Raw genomic sequence first — 18,418 nt, 5'->3', positions numbered from 1 at the left:
GACAATCAGCTCTTCAAGGTCATAGTCACATGAGAGCTTACTGTGAAATCTGCAGTGTTCCTGAGTCCATTTTAGACCATGTGTCTGCCTTGGTGCTGCATTGCTTTTATTGCTTTGCCAATCCCTATTTTTTGTCCTTTTCCCTTATTTTTTGATATTTTCAAAATATGTACCTAGACCTTTCTAAAATGCCTGAAATATAGATTTCCAAGTTAAAAAAAAAAAAAAAGTGAAAGCATAAAGTTTGATCCAACATTCATGTGGGAATCTGTTTACTGTAGCTTTTTTAATTGATTTTTTTTTTTTTTTCTGCTAGTAATCAAATAAATTATTGTGCACACAACAAATTTTTCCAGCTCTGGCTATCACATACAAATATTTTTAAAGGAGATATTTACTGCTAACAAATAATTTGAAGTGGAACCTACTTAGGTCAACAAGGAAACATAATAAAACTCAGCATCTTCTGAAAATGTTAGATTTAATAAAAGTGGACACTTTTTAAGACTCTGAAAACTGTGTGAACAACGTGAAATTGACTGTGAATTTGTCACATAGTATTTCCTCTTCACAGCTTGCTTTGTAGACTCTTAAAACCCTCAAAAAAGGGTTTTCCTTATTCCTTTAAATTCTACACCACAGATACACTTCTGTGTAGCATGATTTTATGTTGGCTAGTACCACGTCTGATCCCAGGATGCATCCGACCTGGATCCTGGCTTGAGCTTTTCATGAATTGTTCATGAAATGAGGCAGAGCATGAGATATGATGAGGATACCAGCTGCAGGAAGGCATGCAGCACCCAACCAAGTACAGGGCTAGAGAAATGTAATTGAGTGATAATTAGTCCAGCAGAAAGTCTTCTGAGACAAAGTTTCACAATTTTTGGAACAAAATTGAACCGGTAATATAAGTTTGGATCCATGTAGCTCTTTGTTCCATGACAAACCCTTTCTTCACAGGCCACAGATTCTGGCAAACCACCACAATCTGCCAGCTTAGTTCTAAACATCACCGTGGAAGATCTGAATGACAACCCACCAGTCTTCCCCCAGAAATCCTACTCTGTGACTGTGAGAGAGAATGAGCCTCCACATGTGGTATGTGGCTTGTTCTGGCATTGTCTTCTTTATGTAAATTTGAAGTTCATATAAATCTATGATGAATGTGCATGGATGAAGATATTTCTCTACTCTGTGGAGTCTGTAAAATCACACAGCACGTTTGTTTTACACGACAGAGGAGTGCCTATCCCACTGACACTTCCTAAAGCTCTCCCTGCACCTTCTGTCCCCTCCTCCTCTCCCTCCTGTCCCTGGCAGCCATGCCACACCGCACAGATCTAGTTTTACATGACACTGGTATACACTGTGCATATACCCAGCACCTCCCTGTTCCTAATGTTTTCTGTCTTCTCCCAGTGTATCCACTTCTTGCTCTGTATTTGCCTTGCAGATGTGAGCGAGTAGCTCACAGGAATCAAGGGAAAAGAAACCACCTACAAATCTGTAACATGTTTCCAGCCCTGCTATATGCTCTGTCGGTATTCTAGCTGTGCAATTAATGGCCATATGAGTAATTCAGTCAGTAAACACCGTATAGATAAATACCAGTCCCGTGTCTATCTTCTGTCACTCTCTTTATTCTGTTCTAAATCTGGTGGGTTTGGGTTTTCTTGTTACTTTTTTGTTTTCTTGCTTAGATTTTGAGTGCAGCAGCCACAGATGATGATATAGGGTACAATGCCATTATTCATTACACCATCATTGGAGAGACTTCTTCATTTCATGTTGGAGAACTTTCTGGAAATATTTCAACTCTTCAGCCTCTGGACTATGAAAGTCATCCTCAGTATACATTTATTCTGAAAGCTTTCAATCCCGGAGAGCCGTATCTCCAGAATACAGCAAACATTACAGGTAGCTCTGATTTACCACAGAAAAGTTTACTTAGGAAATATTTCAGCATCTGTGATTATAAAGCATAAAGATAGCCTTTAGTAGTAACACATTCTGCTGAAGTAAATTATCAGAAATTATGATGTGACCTTTTGACTGTAGCCAGATAAAATTTTTCTCAAAAAATGTTTGGCTTGTCAAAAATGAAGATTTTTCACGCAAACTGATCCCACTTATTTCAATGTATTCCCATATTTCTCTATGGCATTTTTGAGTATCTGTTGACATTTTGATTGGAAAGGTTTAAAAAAATATACTGCAGTTCTTTCTCTGTTTCTAAGGTGTTAAAAAATATTGCCAATTTTTTTTTTTTTTTTTTTTTTTTTTGGTGTTGTTAAAATACCAGTACTTGATTGCTGCTTGCTTTTTCCTTCTAGAAAGTTGGTAACGTAGTTTTTTATCAGCCCTACTTTTGATCATTATGACTGAAAGTTTATTTATGGTTTAGTTATTACTTCATATTCTTTTTCATTTATGGTACTGTATGACCAGCTTCACCAATTGTGGGCCATGGCCTTATTGTGCCAAGTCACATAAAAATATAAAACTAAGCAACCCTGTCTGGCAATGCTTTCAATCAAAGCCAAAAACACTAGAGACACCAGATGAGTACAGACACAAAAGGCAGCCCAGAAAAACAATAAGGTTATATAATTCATGACAGATATTAGTAACAGTTTAATCCCTAAAGGTAAGAATTTTGAAAAACAAGTTTTGTCACTTGGTTTAAATCAAAAGAGCTTCAATTCAGAGGAGATGTGCTGGTCTATATTAGCTGAAGAAATCTTGTAACCAGCTGGGTGAAAGTCATGTTTACACTCTGACATGGACCTGCTTTCCCTAGTTATTGTGGAAGATGTTAATGAAGGAAGACCTGTATTTGACAAGCCCTCATATTACCAGATCCTTCTAGACAATTCTACAGCTGGCACACTGGTGATAGATATTAATGCAAGAGATGAAGGCAAGGATTACGATGAAGGAATTTTCTACACTATTTCAGGTATGTTAGAAAAACATCTTAGGGGGTTTGTTACTAGGGTCCTGCATTTAGTTACTAAACTAAGGTGTGTGACATGAGTATGAGAGATAATGCTCATAAATTGAAGTGGCAGGTTCTGGCTGGACATAAGGGGGAGGAAAGCCCTTTATGAGGATAACCAGACCAGTTTGCACATAGAGGCTGTCCTTTGGAGGTTTTCAGCACCTGATGGATCAAATCCTTGAGCAACCTACTCTGAATTAATTTGTAACCCTGCTTTGAGTGAGAGTCTGGACTAGAGGCCTCTCAAAGGGCCCTTCCAGCCCAAATGATCCTCTGATGCAGATGCAGAACCAAGAGATGCCAGGTGTCTTGCTCCAAACTACATATACAGATGAGGATTTCAATCCATATCTCTTAAACCCTGGCTGTGTAATTAGTGGCTTGTCTCTGCTGGCTCCCTTGAACATGTCCAACATTTGTTTTTGTCTTTTTAGGTGGAAACTCAGATGGCCTCTTTAGTATTTCCAGTACCACAGGAGAACTCACATTAACAAAAGACTTGTCCAAACAGGATGTTCCCATATATTACTCCTTGACAGTCACTGCTACAGATTCGGGTCTGCCACCTCTTTCAACTTCTGTAAAGGTACTAACATTTTCACCTTAGTGTCTCCTTGCTCAGTTTATTCCCCAGATTGTTTTATTCCAAAGTGAGTGTAACTACTGCCAGGAAATAGGTGTTAGTGAAGCAAAACTATGCAAAATGGCAATTAGAATGTCAGTCTCAGTTCTGTTTCAGGAACAGGAGACAAGATGGTAGCAATTCCAAAGTTATGCTGCTTTAGCAATTACTGGCACACCACCCATCATTGTTTTGATTATTCTACCTCAGTAAAGACAGAAGCTTTAGAATGTGAGAGAGGAAAATGAGAGGAGTGGAGACTTCAATGCAAGGCCAAAGAGTGGCACAGTCAGAGGGGATGTAGTGGAAGTATGTGATAGAATAAGCACTAGACAAATGAGATATTTCTGTCTGTTTTGCTATAATACAAGGAAAAAATATAAATTAAAGACTGAGAAATGTAAATATGATAAAAATATATTTTTTACACAGTCATGGTTACTGCCTGGTGATCTTTTGACACTAAATGTCACAGTTTAGCAGAATTAAAAAAAAAAGGACTAGCAATATATAATTGGATAAAGACACATAGAAAATGATATTCAAAGTAGTATTAAAATGTATACTTATGAGTCATCATGCTTCAGATTACTGGACAACAGTTGGCTGATATAATTTAGAAATTATTTATGTTATTTTTGTTGTGTAGACATTATTTATATGCCACCTGTCACCATTTTTCATATATGAAGTCAGTTATAATTTTAAAATACTGTGCTTCCAAGCTCCTGCTCTGGACACACATTCTCCAGTGGAAGATTTTGTAGCAAACTCAGATCAGTACCTCTCTCTGGGAGCTGCTTAGCTAGGCAATGCATCTGAAGTGTGCTGTATGGGATGAACAGGAATTTCTCTATAAAATTAGGAAAGCGTACAGGTGAACTTAAATTGATGGGGTTGATGGCATTTCTTAAAACCTTCACTGCTTTCAAGGCAGTGTCAGTCTCAGCGTGCAGCAACCATAGGCTTTTTCTTACTCACAGAGTTCTGAACTTTTGCTATTGCACACCTGAACAGAAAAGTCTGCTAAAGAAAAAACCCAGCTCCTGTGTTCATCTCCTTTTTCCCTGCAGGTATCAGTAACCATAGCACCCATCAGCTTTTCCTTCCCGGTGTTCTCTGAAGCAGCCTATCAACCTGCCCCTCTGAGCGAGAAGGCACCGCCTGATACTTTTGTTCTAGAGATCAGTGTGCTGTATAAGGTCCCTGTGATATACAGTATTGTATCTGGAGATACAGAGGGTAAGCTCTTTATATGAAATAACAAGGCTGAAGGGTGTATAAACCACTAGAGCTGCAGAGCTCTTAGCTTTTGGATTGTTTCTTCTCTCTCTTCTTTTCCTTTTCTCTCGGTTTTACAGCCAATAATATTGTATCAACACTGTATGATGTGTATCAACCAGATGTAGAAATCTGATATGGATCAGTTGGGGCCACATGATTGAATTTCTGTCAGATTAGCTACAGCCACGTGATACAGAGCTGACTACACCAGCTGCAAGCTTTTTTACGTCTGATACAGGAAGATCAGGTGGTACCTGGTCAGGCATAAAGTTACAGGGACTGGAGAAAGAAATACCTAATTCAGCATAAAGACTGGTGGTAGAAAAAAAATAACACTTTATTAACAGACTTTATTAACAAAATTAAGTTTACATGGGATCAACTGTCTTTTTTTACTAACCTGATCTTACTAAGCTGATTTTATTGTATCATTGGACTTAGCCACTTTGCATTTCTTTTTTGTAAAATCTTTTGGATGAGGTTGTCATCTCCTCGATATTATTTTCAATGATCTTCAGTAAGAACAGGACTTCATAGGAAATAAAATTTCTGACTGGCGAGTGGTGGCATGAACTGCTCCCCTTTGGTTCCCATCTGAGTTTCTGAATTATCTGTTTTTTGTTAATTATGGACCCAGATACATCTGAGATGTTGAATTTTATCTTTTCCTTTAAGAAATCTGTAACATATGCTATTCATATAAATAATGCATCATTTTCACTGAAGACTTCACATCTTCAGTTTTAACCAATAAATAAAAACATAATATTTTTTTTTAATTAGGTTATTTCATTATTAATTCATCCACTGGTATTGTAAGAACAAGACAGAGTTTGAAACTAGAAGATTTTCCAGTCATTTTCAATGTGCGAGCAACAGATTCATCTAATCCTAGCATATTTAATGAAGTTCATGTGAATGTGGAAGTTATTGATGAAAATGATTTCTCACCATATTTCCCATATGTTCTAGTAGAAGAAAGACTGGAAGAGGTAAGGAAATATCATCTAAATGGAATCAAAAAAATATACCCTTCAAATAATAATTTTAAAAAATAATAATCTTTTGGTGAGGGTAGAAATGAACATCCTGGAACTGAACAGTTTTACCATTTCATTTTGCCATATAATGTTTTAAGGTTTATTTCAAGGTGAAAATCCCAATAAGTAAAGAGAATGGTCTAGAAGTATGAACATATTGAAGGAAAAGTGAATCTTTCACTAGTTAGGAGCTCTACAAAGGAAAAACAGCAACTCCATCTTGCATATTTTTACATAGAGAATATTCATGAGCACTCTCAATCCAGTGGATGTGCTGGGCACCTTACAGACTCTCAGACTTTTGTAAGAGACCTTCATGGAGAGAAGCAGACAGCAAAACTCTCTAATTTAGCAACATTTCTTCCTCATGCACAGTATGTTGTGATTCTTCCTCACGCTAAGTAATTGGTGGCAGAATGCAAGCCAGATTTCAGTCTGTAGCTGTGATATTATGGTCACCCACAAAAGAAGCCACAGCATTTATAATTAATTTTCAAACATTTTTCAAGTGCTAGCTACTTTTTACAAAAGAAGTACATTGATCATGTTTATATTCTATATAGTACATACCATGACCTTGAGATTACCAGCTGATTGACACATGCTCTCTTTAGCAGCCCCAAGTGATTTAAAGTCTAGTCCATTTCTAACATCGAGCTAAATATACATTTAATTATTACATCTAATTTTAATGTTCCCAGTTAGTTTAATGGAGAGGAGTTAGAATTGCATTTCTCAATCTTAAAAATTCATTTCCACGTGAAATATTTACACAGTAAGAATTGCTGGATGCCCTGTTGGATCAGATAACTTTAGATCAGGTCTCAAATGGCCATGCAAGTGAAACTCTGATATTAACTGTCAATCTTAAAGTGAATAACATTTTTTTTTAATTAAGAAAGAGATTATTTATTTTGAGAAGAATAATTATTAGCTAAAAAGTGTTCAGAAAGAAACAGGATTTTTAAATAGAGACCATCCATTGAGTTTCCTGAGTTAGAATTACAGGAGTAGAGGCTATTAAACATGAATAATTCCAAAGCAGCAAGTCAAATGCTTTTGAGTTTAACATTTGGCCTGTTTGAAATCTCGGTAGTTTTTCTTCCTGAAGATTGCTGCTGTAGGTAGTGTTACAAGGAAGGAAATAGTTCTTGTAAATTAGAGAAAACAGGATATTCTCTTATTGTGCTGAACAAGTAATTCTGAATTTTTGTGTAATTTTGATTTTTTTAATGCCTACACCATTGTAAGTGGTTGTAGTGTCTGTTACTTCCCTTCTTTCATATAATTCAAGAAATAGCAGTTCACCAACATCTCTGACAGCCTCCATCTATTCTTCATCTGCAGAGTTTACCTGCAACTCAGATTGTCCAGCTGAAAGCTCAGGATAATGATACAGGTAGAAATGGTTTCCTAACATATGGAATTCTCAATAAAGAGAGACTGAAATTCAGGATAGATGAAACAACTGGAATACTTTATTCCACTGACACCTTTGATTATGAAGAGGAACCTACAGAGTATCAGGTTTGCTTTCGATTTCTCAAGGGTTTTCTTTTTTTGTTATTCAGAACTCTTTATCTTTCCCTTGGACAACAGGTGACACAATTTTGTTTAGCTTGATATTGCTTGAACATTTTATGCATTGTTTTAGAATACAAGACTCTTGTTTTTAACCTTTAGACTATTATGAAATACAAGCAAGGCTCATAACTAACTTAAAAATCAAAGCTCATGTACTCAGTGTTGTCTGTTTACTTGAATCTGTACTGGAATGACTTCTTGCAGATACAATTCTCAGTTAATCTTCTTTCTTACTGCCGCCACTTTTGGATATTTTTAATGCTTAAAGCAAATACACTGGTGAATTTTTTAGCTCTATATAGGTAGGTTTTTTTTTTTTACTGACCAAGTGCTCCTTAAATGTCAATAACCCTTTTGAGGTGAATGCAGAATTAGAGTTTACATTTCTACAATTACTCCAAAGTTTAAGATTCACTCAGATTTTTTTAATCCATACACAAGTACCTATTTATATGATTCCTCATACCAAAAATTGTGTAATTTACAGGTTGTGGTATATGCTGAAGATGATGGGATACCTGAGAAGAAAAGAGGTTACTGCACAGTTGTCATAAAGATAATTGATGTCAATGACTGGGCACCTGCCTTTGATCCAGTGCCTGAATTCAGTGTAAACGAAAATGTGCCTGTGGGATTCATAGTTGGAAAAATCACAGCGACAGACAGAGATACAGGAGACAATGCCTTCATTCTATACAGCCTTACAGGTAACAAGGAGTTGTGTAGTGAAGTGAGGCAATCAGGTGTTGCTAATTACGAGGTGGGAGGCGTGAGCTTGTGTTAAGCCCACCTGTGCCCAATTAGGGCTGACCCCAGCCGCGCATGAGCAGGATTGGGGGGGGGTCAATAAAAGGTGAGCTTCTGAGTGCACGCTCAGCTCACTCTCGAGCAACCAGAGGAGGAGGTCAGCTGAGTCTGGAGCAGAAGCTCTGAACAAGGCTAGCCCAGTGTGAAGGCAGCAAGATTGGAGCACTGTTTGTGCACCTTGGCAAGAACACCTGCTTGACTTCGAAGCGCCGTGCCCCAAGAAAGGTTCGTCTGCTACAGAGTTGTCACGCTCCTCTGGAACAACTGTCACTTTTTTTTCCATACTCTGAGGTTAAAGAGCATTGTGGGTGTTATCTCCTAACCCCTTGAAATACTTATTTGGTTTTGGACCATCAAGAGAGATGTGTGCACAGTTTATATAGTTTTGGAGTCTTTCATTTCCAATATACATACAGACTTTGAGGCGTCTTTGGGCAAGTGTGGCCAAAACCAGTAAAAATCACTGCCAGGTCTTTTGGCAGTCAAATTGATTTCTCATTAACTCTGTGAGCCACTCCACTCACCTTCATCAGAGAGAGAATAAATTCAATGACATCTCCTCTTAGAGATCTTGGCAGAAGCACTGTCTCGTTACAATGCTTCATGACTCTTGCAACCAGAAAACAGAAGACTGAATATACAGAAGGTCAGAGGACTCTATAAATACCTGGGAACACATCTAATTGCCTCTAAGAATTGCACAGGCTTGCAGGAATTTTCCCCCAGAGATTCACCCCAGAACTCCATTGTGCTGTCCATCACCATTTCTATGCCTCAATCACCATTACTTTTTGCGTGTGCCAGATGTATCTGCAAAACTTGTGAACCCGTTCTGTTGGGTCACATTTCAAATGTTCATCCACTCAAAATATTTTCTGTTATTTCTGTACATTATCTGTGTGGTATAAAATTGTTTTTAATGAGCTCAAGACACAAGTAAACATAAGAGAGTAGTTAATTATGTGCTTCTAAGATGTATTACTTGTTAATGCTTCTTTAAATGTATCTCAGGTGGTGGAGGAAATATATTTGAAATAGATGGAATACATGGCAACATCAAGATAAAGAACTCTCCAGATTATGAAACCATGAATAAATACATCCTTACAGTCAATGCTGCCAACAATAAATCTGCTCCTTTCCATGAGGTAAAGGACTATTACTTTAATGAAAAGTGACTCTTCAAAGTGGGTTTTGAGCTAGTGGGAGGGAGATCTATCACAGACATTCATTGCATAGAATAAATTTGTCACTGAATCCTGGTTAGGGTCAGACTTCTGCAACCTTTGTCCATGCTAAGTAGTATTATACTCCATAATTAGTTGAAATACTTCGTAATTGTGCATGGTAGAATTTGAGCCTGAATTAACTGCAGACTTACCTAGGCCGGGGAATTAGAATTCTTGCCTGCTGCTGTTAGTACTCTAAGTGCTGTGGTAACTTTTCATGGGAGAAGAAGTAATTTTCAGAAATTGTTCTAATTCTGATGTATGTCTTTCATTTGAAAAGATTCTACACACTTTAACATAACCAGAACATGTGTGCTTCCCTTAGTGCATCTAGCAGCAGCAGTAGGACATGTTGGCCTCCTAAACACATCCCGTTCTTATTCATTCAGGTATCCTTCAAGAAGCAGGATTTTATTGCAACACTGAATTCCTGCCTCTCTTGTATTAAAATCCTGTTGTGAACTCTGATGTTGTGTTCACAAAATTAAACTAACAGAAGATTTTACTACAGCATATTCAAAGTTGAATTCATACTTTTTATTTCACGTGCAAATAACAAAAAAGTATTGCTAAATAAGACAGTCTAAATATTCTAAAATACATGAAACCTTTTTGTTTTTTTAGGCAACTACTCATGTCACTGTTCTAGTGATTGATGTGAATGATAATGCTCCGGTGTTTCCTCAGACCTCCTATTCCGCTTCTATAAACATGATTAATCCTGTAGGTGCTCATGTCATAACTGTGAGCGCTACCGACAAAGATCAGGTAACTGCTCCTGTTTGATTCTGACACTGCTTTAAGCTGCAGCACAAATACATGTTTCTTTGTTCTCTAGGCATGAAACACCAAATGTAACAGAAAGTGAATTCTGATTGACTGGGAAATGGAAATCATGACTTTTGATGTTTTTGCTTTAACACTAATGTACCCCCTGTCTTTAGGCATGTTTCTTCAGCTTTATTTGCCTTCATTTTGCCCTTATTCTGCAGATCTGTACTGGTCTTTCAGAAGCATACAAGGACTTAGGCAATTTAGTGTCTGTGAAATTATTTGAAATTCTGAAGCAGAAGAATCTGTAAAAGTTGAACGTCAGAAATTAAAGATATTAGGCTTTGTCCCTATTCCTCCCTGTTCCTGAAATAATTTAAAGTCCACAGATTGCTCAGTGACAAGATGATGTTTGTGGCAGGGTTTGATCGTGCTGCTGCAGTGCCACAGAAGACCAGAATAGAATGCTTTTGAGAAATACAGAGCAAAGGGCAATAGAGCAAACCCTAAGGGTTTGTCAAAATGGTTTGTCTCGGGGAAGTCATGTGCATAGAGTAAAATGTGTCCAGTGGCAGGCAGGAATAGAGCTTGCCCTACTGGCAGAGGGGAGACTGTGCTTCTCCTTGAAGGTGTGAAAAAGATGCAAGGGACTCTGGCTTATATTCTCTTTGACATCACACCTTGAGATGACACTCATTCACTGCTCTGACTGTCCCCCTATACACCTGTCTTTATTTTCATTAGAGATCTTCCCACACACACACATTTTTACTGTGTAACTGGCCATCTGCTTGTGAATTTTCTTCTGCTTTGTGTTTTTATTGGCACCACTCCTACTACCATAGCTAACACCAAGTTTTCATTCTCACAGTAAATTCACTATTCTCAAAATCAATTCACTAGAGATATTTAAACACTAACAGATCTCTTACTTCACTGTTTATTCCACCCTTCAAAATGTACTTCCAGGGCATGCATTTTTCTTTCTACAGGATTTTTAAAATTCTTGGAATATCAAAATTAATTTGGGGTGTGTCTGTGTGTGAGGGGCTCTGCCCAGTGGATGCTCTTGTGTTACAGCTTAAGTACAGAGTAGGTCTGACCCTGGTTCTCTATGGTTATTTAAAATACTTCTGGCATTTTGTCCATTTAAGCATGGCAATACTGAAATTCCAGTGAATCTGTACTATGGGACTTGGGGCCCTGAAATAATGTGTTTCTGCAATAGTTACATGAAGTTGTGTTTTTTTCATGGCAGGGGCAAAATGGCCTTGTTGAGTACTACATCCTTCCTGATCAAAACATCATCCCGTTCTTCCTCATAGAAGATATGAGTGAGGGGAAAATAATTACAACTGGAAACCTGTCTAGATCTGGAGAAATCCATTTAACAGTGATGGCAAAAGACAAAGGCTTTCCATCTTTAAATGGCACTGCTGTGGTTACTCTTGATGTGTTTGACAACCGTCCATTTGTTCCTCGGTTTCAAGAGAGTGAAATCAGGTGAGGCTTTCATGTTAATTTATATAACTTGCACTCCAAGTAGTGGAAAACATAGTGAAAGTGAAAGCTGAAGCTAATGTTCACATTCTCCCATGCAGAAGAAAGGACATTATTTTTTTTCAAAATAAAATGTCCAGGAAATTCTGCTATGCCGGTGGTTGTTTGAATATGATGTGGGGAATTGCCTGTTATTTCTTTATTATGCAGCATGCAAAAGCCAGACTGTTTGTCCTTCTCCTCTGGAACACTAATCAAGTATTCTTCTTTAGCTTTTACCTAAGGAAAAATTAATATCTGTCTAGAAAAGTAGGGCTTGTACTGCTCTCTGAATGTCATCGAGACGTGCACAGCTGGAGTGGAGGGGGCAGAGTTTTGTACAGAAAACTTGCTCTTAAAGAGATAAGTTTCAAAGCCTGCTGCTGCAACAACTGCTGGGAAATTTAACATGATTTATCATTTATTTCCAATATTAGCATTTCCATTCCGGAAAACACAGGAGTGGATTATTTCATTCATGCTTTCACTGTGGCTGAAACTTTAGGAAAACCAATTGATTATACAATCATATCTGGCAATGAAAAAGGTGAGTAATGTTTCCCTTATGAGTTAATATAGCTAAGATAACAGAATAATCTGTCTTTTTTTTGTTATAGCAGGTGTTGCTCTGCGTAAATAAGGAGATGGAGGGCAGGGGTTAAAACTTGTGTCATTTTTTAAAGAACAAAAGTACCCAAAGAGGTTCTATCACAACTCTTCAGCATGGGATTTTTTTAATCATCTTTGGTAAAAGATGGTGGTAACTCACCAGAAAATGGGTTTCTACAGTCTGAAATTAGGATCATCTGCAGGCTGACGGAGCCAAGATAGGAGTTGTTAGCAAGCAGCTTCCTCCCTGCCACTCACTTTTAGTCTATCATTTCATTGCAGATGCACCTCTTTTAGAGCATCTGGCCTCCTTCAAGTTTTTCATATGCTTACAAAATGGGAAATAACTAGGAACTGATAGAAGACTTGGAAATTGATGAGAAAGGAGTGGTGCAACAACAGGTTGAGTGGTGCAACAACAGGTTTCAATTGTTTTTTCCACCCATGTTGCTCCTTTATATGTTTAAGGCCTGTTTGGTCTGGGATGGAACCCCAGCTGTTATGCCTTTGCTGTTCAGCCAGTGGAAGTGTTAAATTTCACATTCTTAATACTGCCCAAGAGCAACTGAGACACAACTGGAAGGAAGGATATAAGTTAAATGGTTGCTATAACAAGGAAGGTGCATGTTTTTCCTTTCAGGTCATTTTAGATTGGATCCAAAAAGTGGTGAGCTGAGAACAGCAGTTAATTTGAACTATGAGGAAGTTTCTCAATATGTGATTTTACTTGAAGCAAATGAAAATTTCACTTCTGCCACAGAAGTCCAATGTTCAGGTAACTTTCCTTTGAAGGACTTTCCAACTTAAATCAGGAGAAACAAATGCTGGTTTTGTATTAACAACCCAATATAAGAATCATCACTGAAAAAGACGTGAAAGATCATAGAATCATCATGGTTGGAAAGGACCTTCAAGATCATCAAGTCCAACCATCAGTGCTACACCACTGTAGCCACTAAATCATCTCCCGAAGCAAAGATGAAAAGCTGAAGGTCCTGGTGGTGCAGAGAAAAGCCAGAAACCTTCCTTCAGGAAGGCTCACAGGACCCTACCGTGGTCTCAGAAAATAATAGCTGGGTATTGGCCTCCTCAGAAAGAGATGGAGGAACCATCCTGCCCCTTGCCTGCTACAGCAGAGCCAGGTGACAGGGGAGCAGTGCTGTCACCTTCTGCCTCAAGCTGCCTGCTCTCACTGAAGACCCAGGGGAGGGAGACGGAGCCCCCCCGGGGACATCCCGGCTGCGTTTGCTCCCTTTCCTCTTCCTCACATGCAGCAGAGGAAGCCACAAAGCCACAGCCTGACCCAGCCTTTGAAAGTTGTGCTTTGCTGGTGTTTGTAGTTGCAGTTAATTTGTGTTTGCTTGACAGGTTTGTTTGCTCAAAATGTGGCAATGCTGACAGTCTCAGTGCAGGATGTAAATGAAGAGCCAGTGTTTTTGAAGGATGCTTACTCTGCTCGTATACCCAACTCGGTGCCATACAGGTACCTGGTTATTACAGTTCAGGTAGAGTATCTTTCTGTTCTCCTCACAAGGACAGAGATCCTAGGAAAGACCTGGATTTCTTCCACAGTTAAGCTGGGTTAAAGGAGTTTTAAAATCTGTTCTTGAAAGCTTGAGACATATTCTGCCCACCATCCAGGTGTAACATGAAGCTGGAGAAGGATGGGATATTGAGGGTGCTGCTCTGTACCTGTCCTACCAGTGGGTCTGTCAGAAAGCTCTGTGGACTGTTCTGCCTTGTGTTGCTGTTACAGATTACACACTGCACAGGCTACTGTGCTCTCCCTGGCACTGTTAAATGCTTTGTTATCTGTCAGACCCAAAAGGGATATGAATTACAAAATGGAGCAGTTCTCGTCCTTTTCTAAATTTGGTGTTTTCCGTCAGTTCTAGGCTGCTCCTTTTATGCTTGCAGCTGTAGAATTCTCCAGACTTTATGTTAAAATTATTTCCTCTTTTATACCCTTGGTCTGATTCTGAGAGTTCATGCCCCACTTTGTTTAGTGCAAAGAGAAAAATATGATAGGACTATCCTAGAAATCTCCAGTCTTACAAATAGAAACTGTAGAGTGCAATGTGCAACCCAAACCCCACCAGCTGCATTTCACTCATCACCTCTTTTAAACCTAGGCCACAGATCCAGATTCAGGAGACAATGGGCTTCTGCTGTACAGCTTAGTGAATGATCAAACAAATGAATTTGACATCGATGAAAACACAGGGCAGATTTTTGCAGTTTCTGTAGCAGGAAAGGCTGGAACCTTTTATCTGGAAGTCCAAGCTGAAGACCAAGGAACAAGAAGACTTATAGCCCGGACAACAGTCAATGTAAGGCAGATTGCTATTTATAGTCCTGATTTGCTTCCATGTGAAAACTTGGTGTACAGGAAGGGCTAGGTTTGATAATGAGAAATAAAATTACTTAAAACCATACAGTGAGACCGTCAGCTACAGCAGCATTTACTACATACTTTTAGGTCTGAACTACGAGGCTACCATTTCCATTGGCATATAAAAATGTGTTGGCATGAAGACTAGCTTTAAGAGAACAAATATTTTTTTATTAGAGATTTTGGATTTGTTGGGGTTTTTTGTTTTGTTTTAAAAGTTAATCTAAGAGAGGTACAAATGCTTCAGAAAATCTTACATCATGCGATTTTTTTACTTATTAGGTAACTGTTGATCCTAGTTCCACAAACAACATTGTGGTAGTGGTGCTGAATCAGAAGATCAATATCGTTGAAAGAAAGATTGCTGAAGTAAAAAGGTATTTTTGAAGCTGTGAAGCTTATTCTGATACAGTATCTGAGGAGAATTTAGAGTCCTTTTAAGATAAGGGTCTGACAGCCTACAGTGGAGGTGATGCTGCCACTGACCATGAAAAGCTAAGGCCTTCAACTTTGTGTAGTTCTGTAGCTCAGAATAATTAAAGGGTATTCACATGAATCCACCAGATTTTACCTGGTTAGGCTTTGGCCTGAGCTGACAAACGTCAGAGATGTCACTGGACTAGACGATTGCAAGAGGTCTCTTCTCACCTCAATGGGAAGGAGCAGTGATTTTTAACAGCTTAGAAAAAAGTTTTCCGTGGATAGATGGCCCAAGATGGATACAAATATGAAGACAGAGGGGGTAGAAGTCACAAACCAAACCCACTTCATTAGTATCTTTGCTTACCAGTCAGAGACAAGAACTGGATTTTTTTCATCTGCTATGCACTCCTCAACGATATTTGGCAAATCGCTTGATATAGCTTGATTTTTTTTGATGATGATAATCCTGCATTATTACATGCTTAGATTAAAATAGTAGGTATCTGCAAAGAGTTATATTAAATACTAATTTTCTATAATATAATGTCCAGAGTAAAATAATTTCTCGCCAGTTAATTTAAAACTTTTTCTTAATATGATGGCAGGGTCCTGCAAGATAAACTTTCATGGAATGTATACATTGTTGATGTTTATTCCAATGAATCTGAAAGAAAAGCAAGAAGCAACACTGATGTAACCTATGTAAAAATTACTGCTTTTGATGATGCAAACCAAGTACCTGCAGAAGATGTAAAAAGGTCTGTATGGCACAGTCTGTCTTCTGGGTGTCAGAGCTAAGTAGCTAGGTTTTGTTTCCTTTAAGATTATTAATGTCTCGGACTGGACAGGTCTAGATCTAATAACAGTTTGTCTGAGACTTAACTCAAGACATAAATGGAATTGTTAGAATTTAGTAAGCTGTTTTCACAGTTTGCCAAAAACACGAATAAGGCTGCTTAATTGTGCAAAATTTATTTTAAAGTCAGTTTTAAGGAAAACTGAAGCAGAAAGAATATAATTTAAAAAGCAACTTCATTTCAGATTTACAGAATGTTGATTTAAAGCTTGCATTTTAGGTGTAATTTACATTTGTTTCATAACATGACAGCAATATGAATAGATGTATATTCTTATAAACACTTCATGAAGGGCAGCTGCTATTTAAACACACAATTTCTAGACTCAGCACCTCTCTTAAATTAGGAATTATTTGTGGTCAATATACTAATGCAGTCTGTGGTCACACAAAGCAGTCTGCATGGAAGGAAAGTGCATTTGGTATTGGTAAGGCTACATGCAGCTGCCTTGATGTGGATTTAGAGGATACTGACCTCTCACGTTCAATTTTTCCAAGCTTTGCAGCATTTTAATTCATAAGCACCAGGGCTGGTTACTAGAAACAGAGTTTTTCTGAAATGAAAGCCATGACAAGTCTGAGTCTTCAGAAAAGGCCTTGGTGAACCAGGAGGTGGTATTCTGTTATTTTCTTCACTACTTTTCAAGCAAAAAAAAAAAAAAAAAGATAAATCACAAGCATTTTACTCTTCTATCTTCAGGAAACTTAGGGAGCAAAAGAGTAACATTGAGACAGAACTGGAGAAAATCTTTTCAACACCTGTTACTACAGCCATAGAAGAGGCTTCTGCAGACTCAGCAACTCCTGAACTCATTGCAACAATTGTCCTCGGTGTTCTGCTAGCATTCACCCTCACAGCCTTCCTGCTGTACCTATTCTTTACTATAAAACAGAAAAGGTACAAGTAGTTTAACAATGTCATTTACACTTGCAACTAGTCAGTTTACTTTAAATGCCAACTTGAAAAATACTTATCTAATAAATTACTGATATTTACATAGAGTACTGCCTAAGATTAGCTATAAATCGAACTACCTGGTGGTGTACTACAGCTATTAGACACACTAGGTGTAACCAATAGTTGGTTTCTGCTTGTGTTTGTCACACAGCAACAGCAGAAATAAATACTTCTAGAAAAAGAGAAGTGTAGATAGCAGAAATTTTAACTGAGAAGGGGAGCACAAATAGCTGTAACATACCCACATAAGTCTCCTCTAGCCCCGTGAATATTGAAATAAAGGGAGGTTTTGCTGCTAACTGCAGTGGCAGCAGCCCAGGACCACGTAGTAGAGAAAAACAGATGGCAGCAGGTATTTACTTTCTGCTGCCAATACAGAAAAATAGGAAGTATTCCAAACTAATCCCCAGAATAATACTGAAAATGAATGTTGTGTATTAAAGCTACAACACAAATACTTCGTGTTCAGTTTTTAAAACAACTCTAAAGCAAACCTTCAAAATGGATTAACAATTTTATTGTATTTATCATTTTCAGAAACTATGAGGCACAGTATTTGATAAAGAAGCAAGCTGAAACCACAGAGGGTATTGATAATCCTTGTGCAAATTACAAAAATGGAAGCCTGAAAAGCTTAGAGAAACTAGAGCACAAAAATAATGTGTAAGTAAGATTTGATATCATAAAATTATTTTAAAATGGCATATCAAAAGATGCAGCTCTAGTTTATCCTGGAACCAAGGGATTTTCCTTGTATCTTTCACCTGTACATAGGTCAATCATTTTTTAAGAACTCTTACAATTATAAGTTAAAAGGTCTACACTAGCAGGAAGCCAATACCTTTTAATTTTGTATTGAAAATGATAAGGCCAAATTCCTACTGACTTTTTAGCAAATTGTTGAGTCATCAGGATACACAAAGCTACTTAACATTCCCCTAGGTAGAATCCCATTAATTTTGTGATCAGCATATATATTGCCCTCAGTTATAAAGTAGAGAAGATTTTTGTCAGTTAACTATTTGCAAGCTGAGTGTGTTATGAATTCTTTTAACTTTCAGGCAAAGCAACACGATAGTGCTTAGCAAACTGAAAGACACCAATAGAGGTGATGCTGGCAAAGACGTACTTCAGGAGGATGAAAAATGCAGTTACCTTCATACGCTGGATAGCAACAATAAACCTGAAGAAAACATAGCATCTGAAAAAGCTGCTAAGCCTAGAAATGTAGCTCCCCAGCCTACTGCAGGGTCTGCATCACAACAGGTAATTAGCTTTTCAATTCCAAAGAATATTTTAT

General features: G+C 38.0%; 1 protein-coding gene across 1 annotated transcript in view; it reads left to right on the top strand.

Moving 5' to 3' along the window:
* The window catches only part of LOC139794567 (protocadherin Fat 4-like), a 40,755-nt gene that overhangs the window by 21,565 nt on the left and 772 nt on the right, over positions 1 to 18,418 (top strand). Inside the window, exons 24-43 of the mRNA XM_071740326.1 lie at positions 964 to 1,101; positions 1,704 to 1,920; positions 2,804 to 2,962; positions 3,439 to 3,590; positions 4,700 to 4,868; positions 5,694 to 5,902; positions 7,298 to 7,477; positions 8,022 to 8,241; positions 9,353 to 9,489; positions 10,195 to 10,338; positions 11,600 to 11,844; positions 12,318 to 12,427; positions 13,130 to 13,264; positions 13,858 to 13,994; positions 14,622 to 14,819; positions 15,164 to 15,258; positions 15,910 to 16,062; positions 16,861 to 17,058; positions 17,656 to 17,781; positions 18,180 to 18,384. Coding sequence (XP_071596427.1) covers positions 964 to 1,101; positions 1,704 to 1,920; positions 2,804 to 2,962; positions 3,439 to 3,590; positions 4,700 to 4,868; positions 5,694 to 5,902; positions 7,298 to 7,477; positions 8,022 to 8,241; positions 9,353 to 9,489; positions 10,195 to 10,338; positions 11,600 to 11,844; positions 12,318 to 12,427; positions 13,130 to 13,264; positions 13,858 to 13,994; positions 14,622 to 14,819; positions 15,164 to 15,258; positions 15,910 to 16,062; positions 16,861 to 17,058; positions 17,656 to 17,781; positions 18,180 to 18,384 — 3,327 coding nt within the window. The remainder of the gene's footprint in view (positions 1 to 963; positions 1,102 to 1,703; positions 1,921 to 2,803; positions 2,963 to 3,438; positions 3,591 to 4,699; positions 4,869 to 5,693; positions 5,903 to 7,297; positions 7,478 to 8,021; positions 8,242 to 9,352; positions 9,490 to 10,194; positions 10,339 to 11,599; positions 11,845 to 12,317; positions 12,428 to 13,129; positions 13,265 to 13,857; positions 13,995 to 14,621; positions 14,820 to 15,163; positions 15,259 to 15,909; positions 16,063 to 16,860; positions 17,059 to 17,655; positions 17,782 to 18,179; positions 18,385 to 18,418) is intronic.

Source organism: Heliangelus exortis, chromosome 3 (genome assembly GCF_036169615.1).
Source record: "Heliangelus exortis chromosome 3, bHelExo1.hap1, whole genome shotgun sequence".
Taxonomy (NCBI): domain Eukaryota; kingdom Metazoa; phylum Chordata; class Aves; order Apodiformes; family Trochilidae; genus Heliangelus; species Heliangelus exortis.
Note: the sequence above shows the minus strand (reverse complement) of the source record. Positions and strands in the feature narration are given on the sequence as shown.